Source organism: Mchenga conophoros, linkage group LG18 (genome assembly GCF_057382185.1).
Source record: "Mchenga conophoros isolate Kocher_MC1m ecotype Shallow Benthic linkage group LG18, M_conophoros_male_GT1.1, whole genome shotgun sequence".
Taxonomy (NCBI): Eukaryota; Metazoa; Chordata; class Actinopteri; order Cichliformes; family Cichlidae; genus Mchenga; species Mchenga conophoros.
This window is the reverse complement of record NC_140543.1, coordinates 14,053,069-14,080,179: the sequence shown is the minus strand read 5'-3', so window position 1 is coordinate 14,080,179 and position 27,111 is coordinate 14,053,069. Positions and strand designations below refer to the sequence as shown.

The 27,111-nt window shown below is 38.5% G+C and overlaps 2 protein-coding genes and 1 long non-coding RNA gene across 4 annotated transcripts; 2 read left to right on the top strand and 1 right to left on the bottom strand.

Annotated features, from left to right (window-relative positions):
- Positions 1 to 2,031: 2,031 nt before the first annotated feature.
- On the top strand, positions 2,032 to 3,314 carry LOC146553385 (uncharacterized). Its single transcript, XR_014889642.1, has 5 exons — positions 2,032 to 2,139; positions 2,258 to 2,362; positions 2,581 to 2,621; positions 2,780 to 2,859; positions 2,989 to 3,314. It is a non-coding gene; the product is annotated as an uncharacterized LOC146553385 (long non-coding RNA).
- A 4,146-nt stretch (positions 3,315 to 7,460) lies between these two features.
- Positions 7,461 to 14,253, top strand: ackr4a (atypical chemokine receptor 4a). The gene is made up of 2 exons (XM_085254034.1): positions 7,461 to 7,568; positions 12,994 to 14,253. Exon 2 carries the CDS (start codon positions 13,009 to 13,011, stop codon positions 14,113 to 14,115), a length of 1,107 nt encoding a protein of 368 aa, XP_085110160.1. The 5' UTR covers positions 7,461 to 7,568; positions 12,994 to 13,008; the 3' UTR covers positions 14,116 to 14,253.
- Positions 14,254 to 16,071: 1,818 nt separating this feature from the next.
- e2f5 (E2F transcription factor 5) lies at positions 16,072 to 26,349 on the bottom strand. Of its 2 annotated transcripts, XM_085254036.1 has the most exons (9): positions 25,995 to 26,349; positions 24,683 to 24,792; positions 24,346 to 24,503; positions 23,700 to 23,812; positions 22,921 to 23,239; positions 21,105 to 21,213; positions 19,180 to 19,317; positions 18,901 to 18,939; positions 16,072 to 17,961 (listed from the first exon to the last, which is right to left on the bottom strand). In XM_085254036.1, exons 1-7 carry the CDS (start codon positions 26,121 to 26,123, stop codon positions 19,188 to 19,190), a joined length of 1,068 nt encoding a protein of 355 aa, XP_085110162.1. In that variant the 5' UTR covers positions 26,124 to 26,349; the 3' UTR covers positions 16,072 to 17,961; positions 18,901 to 18,939; positions 19,180 to 19,187. The 2 variants fall into 2 exon arrangements, with proteins under 2 accessions (XP_085110162.1, XP_085110161.1); XM_085254035.1 differs by lacking the exon at positions 21,105 to 21,213 and having other exon boundaries at positions 25,995 to 26,340.
- Between the last annotated feature and the right edge of the window lie 762 nt (positions 26,350 to 27,111).

Genomic DNA, 27,111 nt, shown 5'->3' with positions numbered 1-27,111 from the left:
CTGCATAAAAAAGTTCTGATGTCGGCTAAAAGAAGATCCGAGCTGGATGATGCGGCCTTCATGTTGAACACCTGCACACAGGAAACAGTGCAGGCTGTGGAAAGATCTCTTTTTACAGTTTATGGCAACAACATAACCCTTGACAGGAAGCTCTGAAAAAACAGTGAAACACATTTTGATCAAATTTTGATCACATCTGTTGTGCAGGTGAGGAAAAAGAAAACATCTGTGCATGCAAGAAAAGTGCTGCTGTTTTATTAACATCAGTCCAATGTTAATTCCTCTGCAATGAGTTTTCCTCTTTTCTGTTTGCGTGTGTGTGTGTGTGTGTGTGTGTGTGTGTGTGTGTGTGTGTGTGTGTGTGTGTGTGTGTGTGTGTGTTTTCAGAAGAAAACCAGATGAAACAAGACCAGAGGACTAAAGACTATCGCAAGAAATATTCATCACTGCAACTTTATATCAATGTAAATAATTTATATTGATTTGTATACTGTAGCGCCCACTATCTTCATCAAGGATCAATAATTTGCAAGTACCTGCTAGTTATGAAGTTTAACACATATGTTTTAACATAAAAAGGTCAAACTCACATCAACCGCTACAAGTCTGAGTTATAATCACACTGACAGCTGGAAAGCGTGAAGAGCATTCATTATTCTATTCAGTAAATATATCACTTGAAATAATGATTTTATTCCTAGTCTAACGAGCTTGGAAAGAAGGCGACTGGACTCGACTTTTTAGGGTTTTCCATTAGATGGAAATACACGGTACAAGATTTTTTTTTCTGGCCTGGGTTCTAAGAGTTGAGTCAATCTTAAAATGTGACATCCACAGACTGCACGCCACCAATCGGCCACTCAGTGACGAGGGCAACAGGCCGAGCAGCAGGTATACCATCACCTCGACATCCTCTGTTTTTTTGTGTTGAGTGTGTGTGGCATACAAATGATGTCACAGACTTTTGGATGCATTACCATGACTACCGCAAGCACATTGAGGTAATGCTCAGTTGCAATGGAAATTGGAGTAACTGATTTGTAATCGGAGTCTTTGCTTGGCCGATTCTGGCCTCCCCGCAATAAGTTTGACACCCCTGTTGTAAAAGAAAAGTCCACATGTATTACATAACAGCAGGTTTTCCTTTTCTTTACGGGGAATTACAGGACAAACACGCACTTCTCTTGTAGCTGTAATGTGGCAAACAGACACAACAGTGTGTGTCGGCTGTTGGAACGAAAACATTTAGTAAGTGCACATTTCACAATAATGAACCCACATCCACCCACTCATAAACGAAACAACATCTAAGAATGTTCATTTTCTACTGGGTTTTACGTTATACTATTTCCCTGAAGATTCCCCATCTCAACATATCACTTGTTACCGTAAAACAGAGATAAAATCCGCTTTAAACTCACACCACTTCCCTTACAGTGAAGGGCATGTTGTGGTTTTATGCATGTTAGCAACACTTTGTTATGCGACTAAGGCCACAGTGGTTAACAGCTACCAAATTATTAACTCTACTGTTTAAAACATATAGTTTAGAACATATAGAAGCAAATATCCAGGTTATCCTTAAGAAAACACCTCACGAGACTGAAATTTAAAATCTTCCTTCTCGAATGTTGCTTGTGGAAAAAGGTCTTCAATAGAAAGTGAAACTCTGACAGTCCTGTGTTTATTCATTCTTTTTTTATAATGAAGATTAAGTGTTTCATTTCTGGTCTTTGCTGAGTTCAGTGACACATTTTTTTTTAACTGTTGTGAAATACCCAAGGAGGGACTGCAGGAAGGAAACCAAGAGATCAGGTAAATAAACACAGAGTAAATGACGTGATCAAATTAAATCAAGATAAGTTAAACAACCCCCTTCAAACAGCTTTCATATATGCTGCACGTTTTTGGACAAGCTACATTTTATCTACACACACACCCTATTTTTTTCCCTCTTCAGATGGAAGTTATTTGTTGGCGAAGAGTATATAAAGGCCTATGTGTGTGTGTGTTTCACATCTTTATCAAACTCTTCAGCCACTCATCATGAACAAAAACACATTGGTGGTCCTTTTGTGTCTGCAGGCGATCCTGCTCATCACGGCCTCATCTGAGATGACAGCTGAACAGCCGACACCGGTAAGGAGGACAACTTTACAAAACCTGTGTCTAGATTTTCATTAATTATTACAGAAACTATCAAAATGAAATGAAATAAGAAGATGTGGTGTCTAAATATTGAATACTTTTTTCCCAGACAGAGGAGATAACTTCTGTACACAACACGAAGGTGAAAAGCCCAAATGTTAAACATCTGAAAAAATGCCGCGTGACACAAGCAGGATGTCGACGACACCACACAGTAAGGCAAATTTCTGTTTAACAAGTAAAATAAATTAAGGAATAATCATAATAATTTCAGTATTTACATCTCAAAACAATTTGCAGCATATCAGCAGTTTACTCTTTCTGTTGTTTAAAAGAAAACTCAGCAGTTTGACTGCATCTCATTCATTTTACTTCTGCATGGTGTGTGAAACTAGCAGCTCCCCCTAAAACCCTTTTCTCTTTTTATTACAGAAACCACAGCAGGGATCAGACATAAAGCCACAACCCTACAGGTAACCACACAGTGCAATAAAAAAAAATCAAGAATCAGGTCCAAGTTTCTGCTGAGCAGCAGCAACAATGAAGAAATGTGTGGCATTTTTGGTATGAAGATCAACACAGCAGGACTGGTTCATTTTTAATTTTTAATTTTTTGTTTTGTTCCTAACAGACCCAAAACTCGTAGAGGGAGTCTGGCTCCAATTCTGATACAGTAAAGGAATGAAGTGAAGGAGTGATCACGTCTAGCGCGTAAGTACATGAAAAGTGAAGACAATGGGAACGATTACTAACACATTAAATGACTCCAGTTGCTATTTTATCTGGTTGATGGATTAACATTGTTCAAACTGATGTATTTATTCCTCCACTTCTTCTCAGTGAGTCTCCTGCTTTGTTTCTTCTGAAGATGATGAAATAAAAAGAAAAACAGAAATGAAGACCGACACTATAACTATAAAAATCACAATATTTCTCAGACCAGTGGTATATAAGAAATATGTGTGTAATATAAAAAGGTTATTAAGGCACTACATAAATGAATGTATCTGATACAATTATAATTTGATGTTTATGTTCACAAGTTTTGAATGTGGCCTTGTTCATTTTACTGGTTTTGATGAAATAAAGAGTAAGTTTTCAGACTTCTGTCTGTAACTGTTATTGTTTCATGAATTTCAGTTTCAAATAAAGTCATCCAGAGTTAAAGCACAAAAAACTAGTTATTTGTCGAATGTACTACACACACACACACACATAGAGAGAGAGAGATCCTACATCACCACCGAGTTTCTAGAGCATGTGATAGAGCCAGGTCGCAGGGCCTGAAGGATATGCTGCCAATTCACTGTTATTAGAAACTCCAGCACCAAGATTATTGAATAACCAAGGTTAAATAATGAAATACTAAAACTATATGTGAAAAAAGTTCATTTAACTAAAGATGCAAAAAAAGAAAAATTAATAAAATATTGAACAAATAAAAACTAGCTTAAAACAACCTAAAACCAAATAAAAACACATGAGGAAATCTCCTTAGTTTTAGTATTTGTTACACCAATCAAATGTGTTACAACAACTTGCCTGATGTGGCCTTAATGGACATGTTTATTGAGAATTTGGACATCTTCTGTTTTGCAACTTAGCAGGGCAACTTTGTGGTGTGGCGGGATGTAATGATGTAATTTTTGCCCCATGCAGGCCGCTTTGTAATAATTAAAAAGACAATGTCATTTTTCTGCGATAATCACTGACAGAGCAGCTCACTCAGAGAAATAACAAATGCAAAACAATTTCATTCATAAAATCAGAGCGAACTGAGTGTCTGTTGGTTTCCTGTTGATCGAACAGCTCCAACTGGCCTCAGTGGGAACGCTGAACAGAAGAGAAAAAACTCTGTTCTTCTGCCAAATGTGGATAGATGAAAAACAAATCTTCACTCTTCACTCTGCAGGCTGTTATCGCCGTGGGCGTGGGCGTACAGTGAAATACAGTACATCTCTCAGTGGCACTGGTCTACTTCCTCCTTCTTTGAACTCTCCCTGTCCAAATGTTCTTAGAGTGTCTACTCTGACTCAGTCTAAACATGTTCTGTCATGTTCAGACACAGAAACAATTCCTCAATAAACACCACAAACAAATGGTTTAGTGTGACTTGGTTTCTGTCTCCTGTCACTTGACTTCTCTCGGTCTGAGTCATCCTTCTCAGAAGTGCAATTGAACTGCACGGATACAAGATTCAGCTGGACTTGAAACTGGACAGATTTCCTCCCAGTGGTAAGAACAGTTCCTGACTCGATGACAGACAAATCCTTTAACAACTCCGTCAGTGATATATTATTGTTGGAACGTCAGAAAACGATAGAAATGGAAACAGAAATACTTTTTCTTTGTTTTATATCACATGCATTACATAAAAGGGTTTTTCATCACATTGTTAAACTTTGCAGCAACATAAAACTTGTTTTGAAATCCTGTCCCCTTTATTTTTTCTGCAAATGTGAATGCATTTGAAACCAGCGGGTGCTCCCTTCACACAGAGACAGCCCAAATATAATCAAAGTATCCGGGTGGCAGAGTATATTTGATGCAAGCTAACAAACATTAAATTTGAATTAAATCTGACAAAATATGGAGGAAACCTACTGTTAAACTCATCCGGCTGGAAAATGAGTTTCAGCTTTAAACCAAATGCTTAGAACAATTTGTGCTTTATGAGAACTGCTGCAAAGCAAGTTGGTTTTTAAGGTGTTAAAACTGTGTTCGGGTAAGTTTAGTGTAGGGTTTGGAGTTATGGATGTGGCTTAGTATTCAAATGCAGAGTAACAAGTGTGTCCGCATGTGTCATCTCCAGGCATGTGCATAGGTTTCTTCCAAGCACTGGTGGGACATCAGTGGGAGCATTTGAGCATGAAGGGTTCAGTTCCTTGATTTGTGCAGAATTTTGTGCATTTTCTCCACCGGCTTCTGCTGGAGTTTTTCATTTACGTGAAGAGAAACCCGAAAACAAAGCACCAGATGGCACAACCAGATTCCCTGAGTAAATCCTTTGCTTCTTTCTTGTTTTTACTGTGGGGCCTACATACATCTGTTTTAAATACTGGAGCGAGGTATTCCCGCTGAGCAGCCCGAAAATCTCCACATGTGCTTTCTGTTAAATCCAAAGCTTGAGTCTTTATTTTAGTATTTATGAATACAGAGTTTTATTCAATTTGCAGTGGAGAAACAAATGGAAACTTCACAATGGCAGTTTCTGTCCCTTACAATAATCCACTCCTGCACATGCATTGCAAAAAAATAGTTTAGGTAAATAAAATAAATGCAGTGGTGTTACATGCTTACCCTTTCAGATAAACAAAAACTTTAAAATAAAAAATCTGAATCGATCAAACTCACATAGGGGAGAGTGAGGTAAGATGAGCCACTTTTTACTCATGTTGCCCTGGATGTGAGAAAAAATGACACAGAAATAGAATGATAACATATTCCTTTATTTCAGGATGTCTCCTTTCAAATGTAATGATCAGAATCTATGTCTGATGACGCTGCCCAAAATAATGACCTATTAAAAAAAAATGCTCCTTTGGCTCAACTTGCCCCAGATTAGGGGTAAATTGAACCTAGTCAGTGGGTAAACTGAGTCATCTTGGGGCAAACTGACCATGTAGTTTTTAAAATGTAAAACTGATCATATTGTGAAAAAAAACCATTTTAACAGTTGTAAACCTGTGAGAACAAACCTGGAAACTGGTGGTTTCTAAACAAACCACCAGTTCAAAACCATTTATTCAAAAGAACTATTCAATATTCCAATGATCAAGGTTGCAGGGGAATATGAACTGTTGCTCCCTCCTTGCAGTTCCTCCAGCCTGTTGAGGTTGAGGTAGCTTCTTCAGCACATCCTTGCGTGGGAAAGATGCCTCATCATTTTCCTTGAACACAAACGTGGGTTTCTTACTGCTAGTGATCCCTCGGATTCTTCTGAGAAATCTGGCACTCACTTCGTTGTCTGCAAAGCTGTCAACCAGGCCAATGTAATGGTGGCTCCTGGATTTGGATGCAAATCTTACGATGACAAAGTCACCAACTACCAGGTCTGAGACATCTGGTTCACTTCTTTCATCGCTGGAACTCAGCGTGTCAGAAGTGTACTCAGAAGTGTCTTCAAATGGGATGGGAACATCACTCTCCTCAGAGCTGCTTTCCACTGCAATTTTTGTCTGGGTTTGTTTCCTCTTCCACATTCCTTGCTTTTTGTGGATTATTTCTTTTTTGCCTTTCAGTTTATTTGTCCTTTCTTCATGGGCTCCCTCTCTCAATTGCCTGCTTTTCAGGTGTATCAGTCAGGATTCGTGTCTTCACACGCTTTCGATTTGTTTGTTTCCTGGGCTGCTGACTTTTGGGTAAGGGTAGAATATCAGTGGGAGACACATATCGAGCATGGTTGGGGTCACTTCGTGAACCACATGCATGTACAGGGTCTGGTAAAAATCTGGAACTGCTCTGCAAGCTTCTTGATATGCTCTGCTAGCTCCTTCTCCACCTCCTCAGAGAAGACTCTCTTTGCTGAAGCTGTTCCACTATAGCCAACCGATTTGACCTCCTATGTGTCCCTCTTTTTAATATATCTCCTGAGTGTTGACCTGTCAATTTGTCTTTCTTTAGCCACTGATCTTATGGACTTTCCTCCCTTGACTTCACTCGCTGCCCTTTCAATCTCCTCCAGGGGTGTTGAGCCCCAGCTGGTCTTCCGTCTGTAGGTCCTTGGCATGATATCTTTTCTATAATAGTTAACATATGACAAATACAACAAAAGGGTTCAGTATACTGAACTAAAATACTATTTAATAAGTCAGAGCCTTAAATAAATTTCAGTGCCTTATGGTGGGGTAGGTTGAACCATTGGATCAATTTACCCCATAGCCTTTGGCTCACTTTGCCCCATAGCCACCATTTTGAAAAAAACGGGCTAGCTTAGCAATTTAGGCTAATCTTTAGAAAACTTCTTCAGATGATATTATATTTTAGAAACCCACCAACATGTATAATATATCATTTTAGACACAGATACGTTTGTTTTAATATTACAGTCAATTTACCTGATATGCAGAAATTTTACTTTGACAAGCAAAAAACATTTTTTTGTGTAATACAGACTTACCCCTTCTCCAATGTGCTCCTCTTTAATATAGCAGGATGGAAATGATGAGTGCTTCCTGGATTTATGGTCACATGACAAAACATGTACACAGTTACCTAGATACAAGGGGTGGTTCAACTTACCCACTGGCTCATCTTACCTCACTCTCCCCTACTGATTTGTTTTTTTGTTTTTTTTACTTCCCGCCCACACGCGCTGCGCTGGTGTCAAATCAAACGTACCTCCTCAGAGCAGTCTGAAGCCGGTCAGCAGCTTGGAGCGAGCTCGCTGTGCACACGGGACCGATCGTTAATAAGACACAGTGAGTAAATATCAAACACCTTTATGTATCTATGAGACATATTCATGTTTCTATTGTATTCATGCAAGCTTCGTTTTAAAAGCTGATTGGCTGCTTAGATTTACGGTGAACACGAGAGACAGGTTTGTTGTGAGTTCGTTTTTTCCACCTGTGCTATGCAGTCACCATTCATTTATTTTTGTAATATTTTATATTACTGAGTGATTTAAGTCTGTTTGTTTGTCAGTTTTTCGTAATGTAGGTATTAAGAAGTCAGAAACATTATAACGAAGCAGTTATTGAATAAGAAGTTAGATATTTACTTGAGTCATGCATTCCAGTAAAGTTTTTAGTAAAATAAAGATTTAAATAGCTTTACATGCAAATGAATGTAAAATAATCAGCAGCAAGTACAATTTAAAGTAATATTAGAAATGTGATTTATCGTAACTGGTTCTTAGATTGTTTTGCTGAATCAATGTGGAGTGACATGCAGATATTTATTCAAGCACAGCATGTAATATGAGGTACTTTCACTTTATCATTTATACTTTAACTACACCAGATCCACTAAAAAGAAATGATAAGGTCTTTTACAAGCTTGTACGAAGATAAACATGTATTAGTGAGAGTATGGCCTTTTTCTCATTTATTTAAGTGTAGGACTTTCACATGTAAATGACTATATTTTAACATAGTACGACTGAAATTTTTGAACTTATCGACTCAGTTATTATTATTCCTTTATTACTGTTTTCTACAGTGCAGAGTAAAACTAATGAGCACTCAGTAAACATTAAACAGGAACATTATTGCACAAAAAGAAGATCATCAATTTCCTCCTTGAGCAGCACTTTGTTGGCTGGGTGTAAAAAAGTCCCTTTCCATAGCAAGACATCTTGAAGAAACCTTCAATCAAGAATCAGGCTCTCATTATGGATGGTCGTGAGCTTGGACCAACTGGGGTTGTGTAAATAACACATATGGATTCATTGTAAACCAACATATGTCTTTAATCAGAATCAGAATCAGCATACTTCATTAATTCCTGGGGAAATTATGTGGGTTACAGTTGCTCCAGTACCGTAACATCAACAAAAACAGACCAGACTATTTAACAGTAGAATATGTTAAGATATAGGGAATAGCAGAATATAATATATAATCACCAAATAATAAATCATTCCTTAACATTACGCTTTGATAAGAGTTTTACTTTAATTAGTTTTGGTAATTTTGCCTCAAGATGTTTATTCTGAAGCCATTCTCACATATGCTGAACACGTGTTGCTTTTCCTTCACTTTACAATCCAGCTCATCCCAAGCCATCTCTGTTGGGTCTACGCTGGGGGAGTAAGGAGGCCAGTTCATCTGTTATGGTGGTTTGCTCACTGTCCTGTTAAAGGACAAGTGATTCAACTTCATTTCAAGTTAGCAACGGTGGCATTGAAAAAGAACAATTTCTAGAGGAGGAAACCTGGGGCAGAACCACATTCAAGGAGGGTGGACCACAGCAATAACCAGCTGTGGTGGAGAGATAATGTTCACTATAAACTCCAAACAGATGATGATTGTTTGTCGTTCCAAGCTGTTGACTTAGGTGTTCCTTTGAATTCTGAATAAATTACAATAAATCAACCTTGTCACACAAAGATCCTCTCAAACCATCACAGTTCCTTCTCAGTGCTACACAGCAGGATCCACAAACATCCAACCAACTTTGTGTCTTGAAACAGTTAGATCTAAACTAAGACTAATCGGGCCAGAGTAAAAATTTCCACTGCTCTGATGTCATGTCTGATGTGTCTCTTGGCCAGAGTAGTTCTCCAAATCGTATCTGTCTTTCTCGATAATGCTTTATTTCATTTTGTTTATTTATTTTTTACAAATGAAAATATCAGAGGGACAGCTTATGTTGAATAGTTTTGAGATGAAGTTATAGAGGCAACACTGAAATGGTTTGAACGTTACTTGCCTGACTGCATTGTGCAAGTGTAAAGTTTAGTGGAGGGGGTGGGGGTTGTTTTTTCAGGACTTTATCTGAGGCCTGTGATTCCAGTGAAAGGACAGTTTCATTCTTCTGACTTTGTGGGAAAAGTTGGGGGATGGTCCCTGTGCATAAAGCAAGGTCTATAAAGACATGGTTGGGCAGATTTGGTGTGGAAGAACTTAAATGGCCTGCACAGAGTCCTGACCTCAACCTGACAGAACACCTTTGGGATGAATTAGAGAAATGTATTTCTGGAAGAATGGTTGAAAATTCCCATACACGCACTCCTAAACCTTGTCTAAAGCCTTCCCTGGAGAGTTAAAGCTGTTATAGATTGGGTGGGCTGATATCACATTAAACCCTATAGATTAAAAATGGGATCTCACCCAAGTTCATGTGGGTGTGAAGGCAGATGAGCAAATATCTTTGGAGCATAAGACGAGGCGAAAGACCACAGAGAAGATTCATGGATGTAGTGAAGGTGGACATGCAGGAGATTGGTGTGACAGGATGGTAGAGATAGGGTAAGATATATAGGGTAAGCTATAGTGACCATTAAGTGGGATTTATGGTCCATGACCATATTGTGCTCCTTTGTTTCCTTGGCGGTATGTTTTGGGTCATTGTCATGCTGGAAGAACCATCCACGACCCATCTTCAGTGTTTTCCTGAGGGAAGTAGGTACTTGTCCAAGAATTTGTCCTGTACCCTTGGCATAAAAACAGTCCCAGGATATTTTTCCACCTCCATGCTCCATGCTTGATTTTGGTTTCATCTGATCACAGCACTTTCTCCCAAGCCTTGTATCATTTAAATGTTCACTGGCCTGTACATGTCTGTTCTTGAGCAGGGGGACGTTGCAGGAACTGCAAGATTTCTATCTATTAATGTATAGATTGTTACGGATGGCATTTTAGTGACTGTGGTCACAAATGCCTTCAGATCATTAACAACTCTTCCTGTGTAGTTTTGGGCTGATCCACCACCTTTCTAATGATCATTCTCACCCGTGAGAGTCATGGTCTGAATGCTGTGTTGGGTGTTGGGACAATAGTCTAGGATGAAGAACTTTGGCCACGTTTAATGTAAGAGTCCATGACTATGACACTACATACAGAAAGGATGCTTTTCTGAATATGGTTGCTCTGCAGAAAACAACCAATGGCCTTTTAATAATGCCCAACAGTTAACTGAAAAACATTCCACATGATAAACCCATATAACCAGGCAAAAGTAATGAAGATACTGCCAGTAGTGTTGTGTCTACAGTTTATTTTACAAGGGGAAAAATCATATTACAAACAACCTTGATTGGGTCAGTCTGTGCAAATGTTTGACATGGTTCTCTAAATATTTCCCGTGCCATTGCACTTTATTTGTTGATCATTTATTTGTGTGTAGAAGTGAAAAAATGTGGGCATCTCGTGCTCTGAACTTGACTCTAAAAACCTCGAAATCAATGTCTAAAAAAGGGGAACACTTTGAAGATAATTATAAATGTAATTGTCAAATGAATGTAGTGGCAACAATAATATTCCCCTGTGAAAGTCAATGGAGAGGAGATTAACGTGCTGTAATCTTTGCAAGAGGATCTCCAGGGAAATTTGATAACATGCACTGGTAGAAACTAGTGCACTTTGGACTTATCAGTCTGCACAGAGGCTAAATGAACTTGTTTTATTTATCAAAGTGAAGGTACAAAAAGGGAGGAAGAGTTCAAGTCAGGGTATGGTGTCCAGATGTTACCACTGATAGCATCACGACAGAATAATTAACACACAATCACACAACTGTTTCCAGATTGCAGTATTTCTTCTTTACATGTATTTTCTTAAACCCAGGGAACGTGAAGTTTCTAAATGTTTCCTAATGTGGCTCCAGTTCTGCTTACAGCTTAGCAGTGTTGTATTTTACTGTTTTATTGTAATGGGAACATAAAATCCAGACATCAGATCTATAGTTGCCTGCAGCTTTACAGGAATCGTGGCACTAAATTTTGATTTATTTTTGTCAGTTTCTAATTTGTGTTCCTTCTTGATTTAAGATAGTCCCCCTGCCAAGTAATGTGCAGACTGTTGCTCAAGCAGAATGTTTAAAGACACGGTGAAATGCTTTTCAGTATTTTTACAACAAAATCCCTCTCTTCTTTTAACCAATAAGGTATATAATTTGTTCAGTATTCTTATGTTTGAGGAGTGGTTATATGAATCACCTGTGGTTTACATCCTGACCTCTGTTGCACTGACTTCACTCCCTCAGAACAATCTCTCATTCAGCATTTCTCGCAATAGTGAAACTCTTGAAAATACAAAAAAACTGAAGCTGAGAAGAAAACAGAGAAAATAGAAATGAGAACTACAGCACTCGGTTTTAAAACTACAGCCATGGCAGAATGCGTCCTCTGGTTGCACCCTTCTCTATAACACTAACAGCCACTTGCCTTTAAAGTTGTTGATTAAATTTTCATGAGGAAAACTTTTTCATTGTTTTCTTGTATGCATATTCGAGGTGATCATGAACCCCAAAGCTGTATGGCTTTTGGGAATTTGTGCTAGCGTTACTGACATCCTTACCTTAAAAATATGAAACACATCATATGACATACTAGCCATGCTGTAACTTGGGTTTTGGAATTTGGGGTTCCTGTGACATTTTCTTCTTTTTTGATCATAATCAAGCATTATTCATTTTGCAGATTAATTTCACTGTACTCATATCTATTGTTTCGATGAGAGTGGGTCAGCCTATACTTAACCATATTATTACAATAATATGGTGTGTTCATACAAAAAGCAAACCAACTTTTCCCCTCAGATATTGGTCCCCAACATTTAAAAAGAGGAGGAGCACGGCAACCAATCACGTTACAGCAACATACTTTCAGCCGTTACAGTGTAGCCTACCTTTCTCCAAACTGAGTTCATTTTCTCTGTGTTTTATCTAAAAGCAAAGTTTAACCAGACCACTCCAATCGTTATCTCTGCATCCTCCATTTCTGATTTGTCAGTGGTGTCAGGAGAACCCCAGCTGGTTCATGCTTAGGCTGTTTTTCAGCAATGTTACAATATTTAAACTTGCACAAATGTACTATGCCCTCTTTGGTTTTGTTGAGAATGCACCATTACGCATGCAGTCATAGCTTTTACTACGAATGATCAAGAGAGACTGGAGGACAGGAAAAAAGAAAAGCTTGAAAGAGAATGAAACGTACAGTGCTCTTACAACATAAATAAAGTTTCATTTGGTTAATCTCTAAGGTTTCAGGGTTTTTGGGTTTTTTCTAAGAGGATAATCAAGGAAATTCTAAATGACTGCCCTGAATTACTGCAGTTAAGTCATATCTCAAGAACTGGATTTAAATCTGCCTCGTATATAAATCCTGCAAGTGTTTGTTGTTTGTATCACTCTGGGGATGTATATTTTTGTGAATGTTTACATCTGTATTTCCCTTGACAGTTTTATATCATCAACATGGAATTCTCAGAGGAAGACTACGACTATGAAAACACCACCTACAACTTCACCTATGATGACTATCCTGCCGTATGCGAGAAAGGGGACATCCGATCTTTCGCAGCCCTCTTCCTGCCCATCATGTACACCGTGTGTCTGGTGGTGGGACTGGCTGGAAACGTTTTAGTCGTGGCTGTCTACGCCTACCACAAACGCCTGAAGACCATGACAGATGCCTTCTTGACCCACTTGGCTGTGGCCGACTTGCTCCTGCTCCTCACGCTCCCTTTCTGGGCTGCTGATGCTGCAAGGGGCTGGGAGCTAGGGGAGGTTGTTTGTAAAATCGTGTCCGCCTGCTACACAGTGAATTTCACCTGCTGCATGTTGCTGCTGGCGTGCATCAGCTTGGATCGTTATTTATCGCTGGTCAGAGCACAGGATAGAGACCAAAGACGATGGCTACAGAGGGCGTTCACCAGGAAATGCTGTTGGAAGGTGTGTTTAGCTGTTTGGGTGACAGCTTTCCTCCTTGGCCTTCCTGATTTAATACGCTCAGAAGTGAGGCAGGCATCTGATAGAAATATCTGTCTAACCATCTATCCTTCATCTATGGCTCGAGGAGGTAAAGCTGTCCTAGAGGTGGTCGAGGTGTTGTTGGGATTCCTACTTCCTCTGCTGGTCATGGTGACCTGCTACTGGCGGGTGGGCTGTGCACTCCGGGGCCTCCCTGATGAGAGCAGAGGGAAGAAGTGGAAAGCTCTGCGTGTCCTTCTCATTGTCGTAGGGGTGTTTGTGATGACTCAGCTGCCTTACAACGTGGTTAAGGTGTATCGGGCAATGGATACAGTCTACAGTTTAGTGACCCACTGCGGGGCGAGTAAGGTGCTTGATCAGGCGGCTCAGGTGACAGAAAGCCTGGCTCTCACTCACTGCTGTCTGAACCCGATCCTCTATGCCTTTGTGGGGTCTTCCTTTAAGATGCACATGATGAGAGTGGCCAAGAAGTTTGAAGCGAAGCGAAGGAAGAGGGGAAGCAAAACAACAGAAACTAATGTGGAGGAGGGGATGGAAATGTCATTCAACTCCCACACTGCATCCCAAGAGACAAACTCATTCTCAATATGAGACATGACTAAAATGTCAGCGAGGTCTATGTGTCTATATATGCACACAAGGTCCAGCAGGAGAGCATATAAAGCTTTTGTTGATGTAGGGTGTAGCAGCAGTAGCAAAATGCTTGCAAATCATTAAACTGTTCAAAAATTCCACTAGTTTTAACAGTCTGTTCCTAAAAACAGTCTTTTTCTGCCAAAGCGAACAGTTTATGTGCTGGTCACTTTTGCCCTCTGTTGAAGAGAAAAAAAAATCATTTCAGCCACATATATTTTATGAAAAGACCTGCTGAGACAGTTTGTAGTTACTCTTTGCAGGAGTAGATGTATTTATTTACAGTAGTATCCATTAGTGACAATGACATCCACCACAGTGGGTTCACTGAGAACTAATTCAAGTATTGCATTAACTTTTCAAGAATTACGGACATTCTTATACACAGTGCTCCGTTTTCAAAATCTGGAAATTTTTTGATTTTATATTTAAAATAAATTTTAGATATAAGGATTCTTTTTAATAGCTGGATGAAAATCCAAGTCCACGGACATCACCAACTGCTGCATTTCATTTCTTGAGATACTCCACTTGGCTCTTACTACAGCTACTTCAGTTGCTGCTTGTTTTTTTGGATTCAAAAAGCATGCTTTTCTAAGTTGAAGTCAGGTGACCAAGTGGCAAGTTAAGAATATCCCAGCTCTCTGCCCCGAGAAACTCTTGGGTTGATTTTCCAGGATGTTTTGGGTTTTTTCCGTGTGCACTGTAAAATGCTATCTGAGCAGAGACTACAGGCCTGTACACTTCATAATTCATCCAGCTACTTCTATAAGCAGGCATATCAAACAATAGTGACCCGGTTGCACTGGCAGCCATGCCAATGCCATAACACTGCCTCCACTATGTTTGACAGATGATGTGGTTTGATTCATATCACGAGTCATTTCTCTCTTCCTCCATATGTTTCTTGTCGTATCAGTCTGATAAAAGTTCATCTTGGTTTCATTTGTAAAAAAAAAAAAGGGAAAGTCTAATCTGTCTTTCATGTTGCTGAATGTAACCAGCGGTTTGCACCTTGTGAAACACACTGTGCTGATCATTTATCATGAGGGTGTATCTGGAGAGTAGACTTTGCCAATAATATGTCTACCTCCTCCCCAGTGTTCTTGGTTGTTTTTTTAAACCAAGGAAAGAATTCTGCAATATTCCACTTTAGTTGCTTTCTGTGGTCTTTCAGGTCTTGTTTTTGAGCTGGCCTTCTTTTAAAGAACATACTAGATTGCAGAGTTAGAGATTTATGCTCTCTTTGACAGGTTTGTTTGTTTGTTTGTTTGTTTGTTTGTTTGTTTTTTCAACCTAATGTCCTACCTCACCCTTTTTTAATATCTTGCAGGACGTAATATAAGGAGTTCAGTAGACAGTTACCAAATACAAGCTCAACACTTTGAACCAAATGCAGATATTTGTTTAGTTTTCCATTATTCTGCTTCTCAACTGTCCAGTTACATCTAAACCTCTGAAAATGGGAGTCTGTGTAGCTATAAAGTCAGTACATTAATCACGTTTTATCGTTTGATTTAAAAATCTGCTGAGGTGGTGAACAGAGGTAAAATTACATAAAAATATTCTCCAAATACTTATGGACCTAACTATCCTTTTAATCCAGATCTTCAAGTTAACTTGTGCTTCTCTGAAATTTCACCAGAAACTTGCACTCTGCCCACACAGTTAAGATTTATTACTAAACTCTCTCTGCATTACACACTAAAAACACCCACAAAGGAAAGAAAAACCAGACCTGCTGGAACTTCAGCTTTGTTGAAAAAGTGCTTTGTTTAATTACAATCAACCATGAATAAAAACTCCAGACCCATTTCATGTAATAATCTGCACAGCCTGTAAACCAGATATTATATCGTGCACCTATGAAAGGGTGAGCAAAGACTTTAAACCTCTGTATGTTTGCCAAATATCTGTTTTTCTCAGCTCAGGATGTATCCTGAAAACTCTTAAAAAAACAAAAACAAAAAAAAACCAACAAACATTAACCATCAACAGAATTGCTGTAGTGCGCTGCTGGTGTTTCAGAATCGTGTGATATATCTACATCCACTGGGACTTTGGTTTGATGTGGGAACGCCGCATTTGTTGTTTCCTGAATTCCTAGGAACATCTGAAACACACATTTTTCCACACACAGATTCGCTCCTCTGCACTGAGAGCCGAGGCTGCACAGCGGGGTAAAAAACACTTTTTTATGAGTCAATGACGACAAGTTTGTAATCGTACTTTATCACTACATATGGGTTTACCACTGAGCTGAAATTCCTTAGAAAATGTGTAGCTGCAGACAGAGGGAGGGCTGGACACATTCAGATATTGTTACCCTTACCGTCCAGCATCGGCATCATTAACCCTGACAGATGTAAACAGGATACTGCATAGTTCAAATGTTTTTGATGTCTGTTGCAACTTGTTTTTCTTTTTTCCTTTTTTTTTTTTTTAAATGCTCCAATTTGACAAAATGTTTATCGAATGTTTACTTGTGTCATTCATTTTCTATTCATTAGATGTGAGGTTTATTTATTAATCTTTGGTATTTTTTTTTCCCTGCATCCCAGCTGGTGGAACTCAAGTATTGGTGTATACTGCAGGTCACACAATGTGGAAAGCATCTGAGAAATGTTATCCATCTGTTAAAAGAGCAAAACACTTTATTGAGCCAAAAAAGAAAAAAAAAAAAAAAGGGGGGGGGGGGGGGGGGGGGAGGGGGTTGATCCAATTTGAATTGTTGCATACCTTCTGTGTGATTCAAGACAATTTTGAAAACAATTACTTGTTTCAGACTCAAAATTTGCATTCGAGTGATTTTTGTTCATTTTCCTTACATGAATTTCCTTTGCAAATACAACTGTGCTCATTAAACTGATTTATTGAGAACATAAACAATATATCTTACAATAAAAAATGAAGTATACAAAAAAAAAAACCAACTCTGCATTTGTACTATATTTAGAACAAAAGTGCAACAAATTAAATTAAATTATGATTAAGGCAGTCAACTAACTTCAGTTTCAAACCTGAACTACTTTTTTTTTTTAATTAAATAAGTAAAAATATTCAATTATTTAACTAATGATAGGATAAACTGAGGCCTAAAATGGCAGTATCACAATAATTTAGAAAAGAAAACTTTCTGACATTTTCACAAAAACAAGGTAAACAAAATGTAGCCAAACCATTAATTCAATAAATACAAAACGGTGGTTGAAATTTAACTGGGAAACTGAACAGATGAAGACGTACTGCATGAAGACAAAGCTTACATCTCCTGAACTGGATCATCAAAGAAGCAAATACTGAAATGTTATTGCAAAGTTCAACTTATCTACAACACTGTTACAGTCCCAAAAGTGGATAAGCTGTGCAAAGGAAAACAGTTATCAACAACTCAAGCTTTCCGCTGGATGTGGAAAAATACAGAGACACAAAAGTGCAGCAGGAATGTGAAGGATTTCTCTGTTTACTTGAGACCTCGTGGCTCATGGCTTTATAAATACCTTATGGTTCATTAAATCAGGCACTTTTTGCTGGACAGAGTCTGGATATGTTTAGCTGTGAGGTGCACATCAGTGAAGTCTTTGTTTTTTGTTTTTGTAAGATGACAGTGGTATATCAAAGTATCATCTCTGAAATTTTAACAAATAGGACAAATCTTTACAGTTTTTAAGAGGCAGAAAGTGCTTCTCAAGATTGTAAGAGTGTGCATCAGAGTCACTGTCAGACATCAGTAATTCAGGATCTGCACATCAAACAGGTCACACACTCCCTCGTTGTCATCCAGGTTGAAGCTGTAGTCTATACCTGAATTTGGAGAAAGGAATCAGTGCAAAAATGAAAAGATGGCACCCACACTGAACACACATTCCAGCTGTTGATGATTTAGGACCTAGATCAGAATGTGAAAGGCAAGGCCCAGAGTTCAGAATTGGCCCGACAAAGACATTAATCCAGCCCGCTGCACTGCTTTGGAAAATGTGAAGGAGGGCAAACATTTACACTTTCATCTGTATTTTCATAAGTTTTACAGCTCCTTTAATAGATAAACAATTAAATAACATTTTATATTCATGTTTAACATTCCTGTTTTTTTCGTAGTCTACTATAGAAATTTCCCTTTTCTTAATTAACAAAAATGTTTTGAACAATGAGCTACCAGAACTTTTTCGGTAATTTTACACTTTTATTTTTGAGTTTAAGCCCAAAGAGTTGTGCTGTCAGAGCAGCATTTCTTCTTTAGACTGTAGAAGTGGATGACTTGGGTGACTGATGAAATGTTTCTCCCACTGAAAACACTACTCCCAGGTGAACAGAAGCAACTTTTTGGGAAATGTTAATATGCCAAATTAAGATGTTAAATATGTCAAATAATAAACCTGCTAAGCATCAGGATGTTAGCATTAACTCAGGAGCATCTGTTAATCATTTGAATGTCTTCTCTTTGACCTCCAGTCGTTAAAATGGACACATTATAGTGATGCCTAAGGTCTGAAAGGTAAAACCAGAGAGCTTTATAACAGAGTTAGGGGTCTCAGTTTATCTGAAATAGGACTTTATGGAGGTCTATATGTAGGTAGACTACCTCCAGTAGTTAGGGGTAAGTGTGCCCCCAATTAGACAGCATTACAGAAAATTGGGGCGATGAATGGAAGCCAAGCAATGCACTGCTGTGGAGGGGTGAGCAGCAATATATATTTAAGCGTAGATACTGAATGTAGTTAAAACAGGTGCTGTGATGCTTACCATCAGTGGACATGAGTTCCTCAATCAGGTCAACAGCTCCTACAAAGAAAATTAAAAACATGTTTCTATTCCACTGTGGTGTTAAACGTTCACTGTTCTGGACCATTTGTAGCATATCTGTAAACAATTCATTCCTTTCCTCCCACTGAAAGAAAAAACATTAAATAAAAGCATGCTTAGACCTAAGAACGTCAACTGAATCAGAACTGAAACAAATGTGAAGTAAACATTAAAAAAAGGAAAAAGACTTATGATTCTATTCATATCCCTGGGCCTCACCCTCTCGGTTATCCTTCATGTGGTCTCCAGTGGCACTGAGCTTCAGTAGGCTGCTCACATCCAGAACAGACTGGAACTCCTGGTCCACCAAGTCCATCTCCTGCTGCTCCAACCCCATCACTGGTCGACCGTGATAGACTGCAGACAGAATGAGGAGTCGAAACAAGGTCACTTAACCTCATAATGAAGGATTAAGTTATCTGGAGGCAGAAAACAACAAATGTTGGAATGTGCACTTGTTTACTATAACCCTGGAGAACCCATGGGGTCAAATTTGACCCCATGGTTTCCTTCAAAAACCAATGGGGTCGGCTCTGACCCCATGGGTTCTCCAGGGTTAATGTAAGAGTTCGAAAAACATGATTACCACCAATCTCATTTGTCCAGTAAATAAGAAGTTAATGCCAAAAGGCTGTTAATTTATTAATGTCCACGAGGTCATGCCTGAAAAGAATCCTATACATGGCCCACTTTAAATCTGAATTATTTTTACCTAACTCATTCTTAATGTACAAAAAAAATAAACACACCCAACCCTATGCACTGGCTTCTCATCTACACACCACTGTGCAAAACATACCATAAGCTTTCATTTTACAGAATCCAAGTGTTTCCAAATGTTGAGTAAGTAAAAATCATTCAGTGAAAGGTCTTGTGATTTTGTTGGGGCAATTCCTCATTTTTTTATTTTCTGGAAGGATGGTCAGACTGGGTTTCGCTTTGACACTCTTCTACTTTTAGTGCAACTCTGACTCATCCTCTATAAAACTTAGAGCTGTCAGCTGTCGATCTGTCAGATATACTGGAAGTCTTTTTTTAATAAAGCCACATGAACATATGCAATGATTAGCCACATTAAAACCAGTGAAGTATATGGCACCGCAATGCAATATTCTGATGGAGGGAAACTGGCATCAACGTGGATGTTACAAGCACCACCCACCTAAATACTGTTATAACCCTTAACAGGCTGCCCACAGGTTGCATGGAATCCAGTCTCAGCATTACAGAAATGTACAAAAACAAGTCAAATTAAGGGAGCGCCAACAAGACCCACTGCAGGCATCCTGGTGACGGACACCACAGGATAACTTCAGCGGTCCTGTGACCATACTCAGAGGGGCCAGAGCTGTTTTGCACAAGTGTATTTTTCCACAGTATTAGGCAGGTGGTGAGGCAACCTTTAAGCAGTGTAAACAAGTTGTCAAGTAGCTGCGATTGGGAGAAATTTGATATCTTGTGACTCATTTAGGTGGAGAATGTTATTCCAGAGAATCTGATAAATAAAAATGAAACTGTCCCATAGTAACAGCACTTTGAGGTTATTGAAGATCAAGTTTTCTGTGCAAAATTTTGTTCATACTCTCCTTGTTTATCATTTTTTCACAAGCTACAAGAGATTGAAGTAAATCTGCAAAGAAATGGGTCAAACTGTGCATACTGACGCTACAGTTTTCCTAAGACTTTAGATTCTTTTCTTACGGCCTAGATCTGGTTCATGTAACTCTGAAAGTCAGCTTGCTAAGAGAGGGAACATAGTGACAGACAGCAGTTTTATTTTTTGTTTCAAGATATTAGCACTGTATAGTATTACAGAAGAAAGTAGCAACTAATAAGTTCTGCTGTTCTTGCATGTCAAGACTCTACAACAGCTAATACTTCCAAGTCAGCTGATAAACAGCAATACTTTTAAAACAATAAATCAATCACATTTACATAATCAATTTCAGTGTTGTCCGTGGACAGTGTCTGATTAAAGTGCAGACTTTCCGGTTTCTTTAAAGGGTTTTAAGAAAAGTACTGCAGCAACCGTTTTGGAATTGCAGCTATTTTAATACACAAGCTCCACATTCAGTGACTCAGAACTCACTAGACAACTGACTGACAAGCAGCTTCCTGTCAAGTGAGGCTTGTTTCCACGTTACCTCACAATAAAACATCTATGACTTCCATGTTGATGTTGCGTACGTGGTTTACTGGAAGCTGAGTCTGTCTGGACTGTGTCTGTAGGCAAAACATTTCCCTGAAGCCATCCTGCAATACAGTTAAACAACCAGGAGATCCTCTGATATTTTTATAAGACTGACAGGCCAATCATTTTGCATTCCAGTGCTGCTGACAAACACCTTTATAACCAGATACTAAAAAGTAAATAGCAAATTGAGAATTTTACACTGTGAATTACAAGAATTACATTTACCTCTATTTACCATTAAAAATAATGATAATGCAAGTTTTTCTTCACCTTGAAAGTTATGGTGTGGATTTGGTAATTTCTGGTATTGTTAAGGAACTATTTTTGAATAAATGCCAGCAAAGGCTGCACAGTACCGGTTGCAGTAATATGCCAAGAAGTGTTGCAATGCATCCGGCCATGACCAGACATGACTATGTGAACATCAAAAATACCAGAAGTGAAATCCTTAAATGAAGAAGGAAGCACTTTTGACTGCTCCTGAGGGGTCACCACAGAGGACACATCTGCACGTTTTATTCTGACACAGATTTCACGCCGGATGCCCTTACTAACACAATCCTCCTCCCATTTATCCAGACTTGTGACTGGCACTCCCAGTACACAGGCCTGGGGCCCCCTGAGGCTTAAATACATTAAAGTGTTAAAAATCAGGACCACACATGCAGTTTATTCTGTTAAAATAGGCACTGAAGTTCAGAAACAACATGCGCAACTGTTACTTGAGGCCAGTTTATACCACCTTCACATTATATCTAAAATATTTTATCAGTTTCTTTCTTTAAGCCAACATGCATGGGATTTATAACTATAGATTTATAGTTAACATCCATAACAATCTGGCACTACAGAAAGAAGAGGAACGCAAACTCCATTGTTAAAAGCAGTTAAATGAAGGGCAGTGCTTACAAATCAAATGTAACAGCAAAAGCACCCATCACTCATAGTAGATCACTCATTGTTTAACATCGACAGTGTGTCTTTCTTAAAAGAAAACACACTATCATGTGTGTTAGGACACATTCATTCTTTTAAGAATATATGATGTTTGATACATTTATTTATTTTTATTTTTTTATAGAAACGACAGTCTTTATATAGGACCTCAAAAAAGGGGTGTACAAAACATAAACTGACCGACATCAGAACAACATATAATGGCTTCCTGAAAACTTTCTTTTCCTAGCTAAACATGAGTAACTTCCAAGTCTACAACAAAGGATAGGAAGTCTTCTAATGAAAATATGTATTAAATGCTCTTTTTTAGCAGAAAATTTAATCTATAATTAACAGCTCTCACTAAACATATGGCTAGCAATTAAATCATTTACAAAATAACCAAAATGCTGTTATCAAACAATAAACTGCAATAAAGTTACAACAATATAAAGTAATATTTATTACCCTAGTGCAGTGGTTTTCACATTTGCTCCTGTGTGTGACTCTGACACCGAAAACCTGAAACCTTATGTAGCACCACAAATTGGTTGACTATATAATTAGTAAAAACTATTCCAACGAAAACTGAACATCAGAAAGTAAACCTAGTTCTTCTGAATTGGTCACTATGTCAGAAGTTTCTTCTGAGGCCACTTTAAATTTCACAAATGACTCAGGTTGTAGAAGTTTTTCTTGACTACAAATGCAAAATTTTTATTACACATGTGTTCACCGCAGCCTCTTTAGCAGGCAGTAAAACTCTGTGGTGGTTTTGTTGAAGAACTTCAACAGCATTAAAATTCACATGCCCTAAAGCCCATCCTTACCCATCTGCACGTCAGGAGGGGTGGCCGACGGAGTCAGCACATCATCATGTTCTGGCAGCACCATCTGGTGGTCTGAGCAGAAAGACTCCTGGCTGCAGCAAGAGGTGGTGTTGGTGTTGGAAGTGGAAACTGAAAGAGGGAATCTCTGCAGGCTCGCGGGGGTGCTGGGTGGAGTTGGCATCTGACAGATGTCATCAGTGGGGGGTACAGAGAAGACCACAGGCACTCTGGAATCTGAATCTCTGTTGATAAGCATGACCTGAATGGGAGCAGAGTGGCTGCGCAGGTTCACCTGGTACTTCTTTTGACCACTCTGACCCTTAAAAACAGCAGCATGTCATTAAGTATGTCATTTAATAAAGCAGTTATATAGTTGATCTTTTTTTTAAGAATATTTAAAACTGATCACATGATCACAAGGGCATGAAATAAGATGCTTGCAGTGATAAACACAGAAAACTGTCAGATAAATGTGCAGTGTTTTTAGGTTTGCACTGTTTAGTTTCTGTGCAACTTTACAGTTTTACTGTTTACCATCACAGCAATATCTAGACGCTCATAAAGTTACAGGCTAGCTGATTGATGTTAGAGCACACATATGTACACTTATGTACAAAATAAAAAGCCAAATGTAACGAGAATCTTGCAGCTCACTCACAAGCTTTTATCCACCTGTAATAAAATCTGCTAGATAAAGCCTGTGCTGTGTCTGGCGTCTGTTCTCATTAAAGCAGAGTCAAATAAAACAGTACATTTCTATACAACCAAAGCAATACTACCATTTCTGGCAGTGGCACCTCCAGCTGAGTCCCAGCAGGAGCCACAACAGCTAGAAGTGTTTCTTCACTAAAAGCGCTGCAGATGTCTTCATGCGTCACAAATTTATATGTGTAGAAGTGTTAAAGAAGCCGGATTACTGTTTGAAGGAAATGGAGACAATAAACTTGAAAAACAAGAACTGTGAGCATTGTGCAAATCGGGATTAGCCTGGATGTCATTTCACTACTTGACAATGGCAATTATATTTATAATCCCTGCTTTATAGTGTTTTCTTTGATCAATAGGCAAACAATGTTAAAAGGATCAGAGAAGGATTTGTTGTCTCTGAACTGAGTAAATGGGGCCTCGAGGGAACTAGAATTACAAACCATGCAGAAACAGTACAAAAAAACACCTGGTGATATTTCACTGCAAAACAAAGCAAGCCCTACTAACAGATATTTTACTCATTTAATATGAAAAAAATGAGTTAAGATTTGGTTATTTTACAAAGTCTTAAGATGAAAAAGAAAATCAGAACTTCTCTTCTGCCAACATATGATAGAAAAGGCAGAGCGATGACATGAGATGCACAAAAGCAGTGTCTCCAAGTGAACTAAATAAAAACATTTATTTAAAAAATGTAGTCATAAAAAGGATATGTGTTGACAATGGGATCGTGGTTCAAGTGTTTGATGTTCTCCTCCAGCCAGGCCTTCTGGTTGTCCAGCTCTTTCTCTTGGGCTTCCAGCTCAGCAATTTGGGCCTTTAAGACATTTACCTGCTCCAAAGCCTCCTCAGTTTGGCTGGCTATGTTCTCACCCCTTAACATAACGTACAGGATAAGGATGTTTTCTCAGCATTTGCTCCATCTGCTTCATCTTCAATTAAAGTGTGTTTATCTTTAAATTAATGTAAGCACCAACTCTGCATGCATTTTTAAATCTACAGGAACATTAAAATAATAACAACTTTTTGAAATAGTAAACATTTTGTCTCACACCTCCACTGGATTACATTCTTGTTTTTCTTCTCAATTAGCCCCACCCCTTCCAGTACATTGGTGATATCATATATCCTCCTCTTCTGCTTCACTGCCAAGCTGTCTGCAGCCTGTTAATTCAGACAGACATATCAACATCACATCTATATTTCCATATCAGCTGTTTGTTTATAGCATCTTGAGATATACACTTGCAGGTCCATCATAGATACCAGGAAGTTTCTGCAGGAAATGCTTCATCGGTGAATCCAAGAAATAGGGAATTTGGCAAATTAAGCCGCACAAAATAACAAATCAAACTCCTTGGCAGAAGAAGCCAGTTATACAATACCAGAGGCAAAGGGAGGAGGGAAAGGGCTGAGTAACCTGCTGTGTAAACATTGCCCAAGTTTGGCGGGCAAGAAGAGAGGGAAAATGCTACCAATGATAAAAAATAAATAAATAAATAAATAAACAGTTGCAGTAATTAAAGCTTCAAGTAGATCAGAGATTGACACAGGCAGTTAACATGAAACAGAAGTCTCCAAGGAGAGCACTGGAGTGTAAAAGTCATTTACAAATTTTACTAGATGCCCAATACTTAAGGACATTGCTAGTGGGGAAATTGAATAGATGAAATCAATTACATATATAAAACTGACTGGAAAAATTTTGATTTGGGTACCGCATTGTTATATGTTACTGCAGGATCCCACAGGGAGTCAATTGATATCTGCTAGGTCTCAGGAGCATAAAGACAGGTAGGCAGAAACCTTAATTTCAGGAGTTAAGTCTTAGCCTTCTCTTTTAAAAGGAGATGATTCCTATTTCATCTTATAGCCCATGGACATATGAACCTGGTGACACTGGGTCACAGGATAATGCCATGTTTAATCATAATGCAAAAAGACTGGGGATCAGGGTGCCACTCTGGCATCTCCCCGGTCGCTCATTAAAAGTAGGTTTCAAGGGAGACTGCTAAGTGTATTTTAGTGCAATTCAATTAGGCCTGATTTAGCATTAAACACACGATAAATTGATAAAGCATATGAAATACAATGATTAGCTAATTTTCTGTCAACAAATACTCTAAAAAAAATTTCTTTAATGAAGAAAAAAAAACCCTTTTGAGTATCAGTGGAAGTTTAAAGGAGGAGTCCGGGTAATGGCGGCTTGCTAGTCCACCTGTTAAAAAAATCAGTATACCTGACTGGACCCGTAATGACCGACAGCCCTTTGTTCGCATCTGTTGTATTAATGTTGTCAGTGGAAAACACCACTTAATGCTCCCCCCAAAACAACCCACAAAACCCGTCGTCTCCGTTTTACTGACCACTTTCAAATCAAGGACGCCGTCCTTGGCTTCTTGGAGCAGGCTGACAAACTTAATAGTGAGGAGCCCCAAACTTTTCTCATGGCGACTCGATGTCGAGGGTGCCGTCTCAGTCGTCTCAAACTCCATCTTCTTTTTATAAAAGAAACCCTTACTTGTTTTTACTCAGCCACCTACGTTTTAATGAGAATAACGATAATTTCTTTAAATAGCAAATAACGCCGGATCCCTTGACGGGACGATAGCAGCACCTGAAGGGTTTTTAAATGAACGGACGTTACGTTAGGGTCCTGTTGCTATGGCAACCCATTTGCGGCTCGTGCCACGGTCGACCCCCACCGCCGAGCTCGTGCCAACTAAGTCCCGCCTCCCCGCACATCAAACATCACTGACCAATCGGTACGATTAGTATTAGTATGGAAGCCCATAGCAGCCAAAAATATAGGTTAGCATTTTTTTAACTAATTAAAAAAAACATATAACATTTTATTGAGCTATTCTACTTATTTAAATTATTTTGTTATAGGTCGTGTTTAAATTTAGCTTTCCTAACAAGGATTTCATACCATCTAAGTATATCTTATCATATTTTGGTAAAATTCCCAAACACTATATTCAAATTAACTTTTTTTTTTTATCTTTACTTGATAAGTCATAGTAACTTAACATTCTTGTCATTTTTATTTTTTAAAATGGGGAAAAATCAACTAATCCTAACAACTAATCCTATATACAGGATTATATATAGCACCTATTTAACACAAATTACAAAAATGTTTGGACATCTGTAAAATCACAGTGAAGTGACTTTTAAATCTCATGATCCCATGGGGTGTTTTGTTATTCACAACTGAGACATTTTGTTTTATAATGACAAGTTCTAGCTTATTTTGAGTTTGATGGATGGCAGCAACATATCCCAAAAAGGACAGCACTGGGACAATGAAAGCCTGAAAAAAAATGATTTAAAAGAGAGAGAAAGAGAGAGAGAGAGAGAGAGAGAGGCCAAAGGACTATTTTACTAATTAACTAGCAACAGGTCAGTAATGTGACTGGTTATAAAAAGAGAGGTGTATCATAGAGGCAGATTTTCTCAGAAGTAAAGATAAGCAGAGGA

What these genes read in the sequence shown, in the direction of transcription:
- ackr4a (XM_085254034.1), top strand. Translation starts at nt 13,009, where the DNA reads ATGGAATTCTCAGAGGAAGACTACGACTATGAAAACACCACCTACAAC.
- e2f5 (XM_085254035.1), bottom strand. Translation starts at nt 26,123, where the DNA reads ATGGAGTTTGAGACGACTGAGACGGCACCCTCGACATCGAGTCGCCAT. An exon ending in AGGTGCCACTGCCAGAAATG is followed by an intron (nt 23,240 to 23,699) that starts GTAGTATTGCTT and finishes GCTGTTTTTAAG; the next exon opens with GGTCAGAGTGGTCAAAAGAA. An exon ending in GGAACTCATGTCCACTGATG is followed by an intron (nt 17,962 to 18,900) that starts GTAAGCATCACA and finishes CTCCAAATTCAG; the next exon opens with GTATAGACTACAGCTTCAAC.